Here is a 3,410-nt window from a genome sequence, read left to right on the forward strand (position 1 = left end):
TTTTCTATTTACCAAGAACTTTTAGTATGAATTTTATTCTCAATCTATCTACTAAAATATAGTTAAGTGAGATTTTATATAAATTTTTATTAATTGTCTTTTTTAATTTTTAATTAAGTATGATAAAAATTATTTAAGATTAATATAATATATTGACAAATATGAAATAGGATATTTTATTAGAATAGGATGGACTATGGAGTATAACCTAAACCCTATATCAATACAATCATAAACCTATACCAATTATCACACAATTTTCCTTGTTTGGATATAAAAATTCTATGAATTGATTAAAACGAAATCATATAAGATTTGGCAACCATCAATTTCTTGGCGTCTTATATTATATGCTCAAATTGTCCTTCATCTTTTTGTTTATCTCTCACATTATAAGAAAAAGTATTTATCAAAAAGATGCATAATTAAATTTATCATTTATAATTAATTACTAGCTAAAAATAAGGGATCTATAAGTGAGAATCAAATTCAGATTTTTATTTAAGAAAAAGATATTTGCGAACCCTATAAAATTTACCGCACTTTTGAAGTCCATTTCATATGATTGTCTCAATTTTATTTTTAATCATAACACACACTTTAAATTTATTTTTATCTACATTTCTAACATACAACATGGTACTTTTTCTTTCCATTAAACTTGCTATATTTTTCTTATTTAATTATTTTAAATTAATTATTGTTACTAAATTACTATTTTTGACAAAAGAAAATTATAAAAATGTCTATTTTTCCCTATTTTTATCTTTACTCATATATTATTAATTATAGAGGCTATAATATTCTTTTAATATAAATATATGACAATTTTAATTGTTATGCAAAACCCTATATAATTTACGGGTATGTATCAGGTATGGGGTATCTAACACTACTCACTTCCCGTAGTTTTTACGTAGAGTACACTTGTAAATACAGTTGTAAAAAAAAATTCCAGCACCCTGAGGACGTGTGAACGCAGCAAAAAATAGTCAACATTGGAAACCAAACTCCAGCCCACAACTAATAGCCACGTGTCAGTTACCATCATACGTGTCAAAAGCTAATTCGTTAACCACCATGGATTAAAATCCCCTTACGTCATAAAAAAACCGTTTACCGGAACCAAACAAGATAAACCGAAAAGACGAAAACACCCTCTATTAAACACGGAAACGAAATAATAATGAAAAAAATAAAGGGTAGTTAAACTGCTTATATAATAAGCCTCCCACCATTGTAGTGAGACAACCCAAAACATTCAATACACACAAAAAGTAAGGCTGAGAGTTTTCTTTTTCTTTCCTTCCTTCCCAACCAATTTCACAATTATTAAGTGAGCCTTCAGAGTACTGTTCTTCAAGATCTCCCCTAATTTCTGTTAATCCCCGCTTCTTGATCTCCCTTTCTGTTAATCATCTTTCTTTTTATATGTTTTGATCTTTGGATTCGTATTAATCTGGGTTTTATTCTGTTTATTTGAACCAAATTTCAAACTGTATTTCAAAGGTTAGGTGTTTTTCAGAAGAGATCCTTTTCTTTTTTTAAGTTTTGGGTTTTTTTAATTTGATTTTGATTTGATTTTATCAGCTTAGAGGGTGAATTTTTGTTCCCTCAAAGTTGGGTTTTATTTTAAAGGGAAGAGAATTCTATTTGTTTCTACTTTCCTTGATTTTTATAAATATTTAAACCTGTTCTTGAATTTTATTTAGTAACAGGTTGATTTTTATTTTTGAAAAAAATCCCAAAAAAAAAAAAATTATTTCTTTTGGTTAAAATGGCAGCTACAACAATGGATAGTAGTTCTATGTTGTTTAGTAGTAATAGTAATAGTAATTTAGACCCATTTGGGAATGAACTCATGGAAGCTATTTCACCTTTCATGAAATCTAACCCTACTTCTTCTTCTTCTTCACTTTCTTCACTTTCTCCTCTTCCTTCAACTTTCTCAACCATTTCTTCATTTTCTTCATCTTCCATTCCTCAAGATCCTACCATTTTCTTTCAGGATGGTTGCTATTTTGAGCAAGCCTCTTTTTATGGGCTTACCCATCCTATCCCATCATCTTCTTTTGGGCTTGACCCATTTACCCAAGCCCAAGCCCAAACCCAAACCCAATTCAATTACCCACAAATCCAAACCCAAACCCAACAACCCGTCTACTCTTACCCACCACCTCTACCTAGCTACAACAGCTTTTTATCCCCTAAACCCATCCCCATGAAGACAACTGGTACACCCCCGAAACCCACAAAGCTTTACAGGGGGGTAAGACAACGTCACTGGGGAAAATGGGTAGCTGAGATCCGTTTACCAAAAAACAGGACCCGTTTATGGCTTGGAACCTTTGATACAGCTGAAGAAGCTGCTTTGGCTTACGACAAAGCAGCTTATAAGCTAAGAGGTGATTTTGCTCGTTTGAATTTCCCCAATCTTCGCCATGAAGGGTCCCACATAGGAGGCGAATTCGGGGAGTATAAACCCCTTCATTCCTCTGTTAATGCTAAACTTGAAGCTATTTGTGAAAGTTTAGCCAAACAAGGGAATGAAAAACAGGGGAAATCTGGAAAACCCAAGAAAAATAGTTCATGTAATAAAAACTCATCTTCATCTTCTTCATCTTCTTCTGTTGCAGCTTCTTCTTCCATTGATCAAGCTCAGTTGCCGATAAATGATGTAAAGGCAGAAAGTGCATCCGAAAGTGAAGTCGGTTCAGGGGGGTCATCTCCATTATCGGATCTAACCTTTGGAGATGGTGAAGAAATGGGTGCAGAGCAATTCTTGCTTGAAAAATACCCATCTGAGATTGATTGGGATGCTATTCTAAAATACCAATCTGAGATTGAAAATTGTAACAATGTATGATTAGTAGATTTAAATTGGATGTGTCATCAGAATCAGTCAGAGTTTTATTATTCTTGTGTAAATTTAGGGTTTAGTGAGAAGTAGTGAGTCAGGAACAGGGGAAGTCATCTTTGCAATGAAGTTTTTGGAAATTGCAGAGACTCCAAAATATGTAAACCACATGATTTAGGCAAGTGTGTTTTTGATCTTGCCTTTTCATTGATGGGTAGTCTTTTTTTCTTTATTTTTTTAAATTTAATCTAATGTTTTTGTTATTTTTGTTCATACTAGATGGATCTAGGTTGTAATTTGATGACCATTGTTAGTGGAGTATTATTATTATTATTATTATTATTATTATTAGCAATATTATTATATTGTATTTTTGCTTAACCTATATTGGTGGCTCCAATTATAAATTAAATGAATTAAAATAAAAAGTAAATATAAGTGGCAAAAAAAAAAATCCTATATTGAATTTGAATGAGATGAAATGTAAATTAAATGTATATAAAATTAAAATTAATAAAAAAGAGTGTTGATTATAGCTAAAGATTGAAATGAG

At 31.1% G+C, this 3,410-nt stretch overlaps 1 protein-coding gene across 1 annotated transcript; it reads left to right on the plus strand.

Moving 5' to 3' along the window:
- The first annotated feature begins 1,231 nt into the window (after nucleotides 1-1,231).
- On the plus strand, nucleotides 1,232-3,199 carry LOC130810374 (ethylene-responsive transcription factor RAP2-13-like). The gene has a single exon (XM_057676407.1). The coding sequence runs from the start codon at nucleotides 1,778-1,780 to the stop codon at nucleotides 2,864-2,866; it is 1,089 nt and encodes a 362-aa protein (XP_057532390.1). The 5' UTR covers nucleotides 1,232-1,777; the 3' UTR covers nucleotides 2,867-3,199.
- Nucleotides 3,200-3,410: the final 211 nt, after the last annotated feature.

This window comes from Amaranthus tricolor, chromosome 4 (genome assembly GCF_026212465.1).
Source record: "Amaranthus tricolor cultivar Red isolate AtriRed21 chromosome 4, ASM2621246v1, whole genome shotgun sequence".
NCBI classification, from domain to species: Eukaryota; Viridiplantae; Streptophyta; class Magnoliopsida; order Caryophyllales; family Amaranthaceae; genus Amaranthus; species Amaranthus tricolor.

Coding starts and splice junctions, on each gene's coding strand:
- LOC130810374 (XM_057676407.1), top strand. CDS start 1,778: ATGGCAGCTACAACAATGGATAGTAGTTCTATGTTGTTTAGTAGTAAT.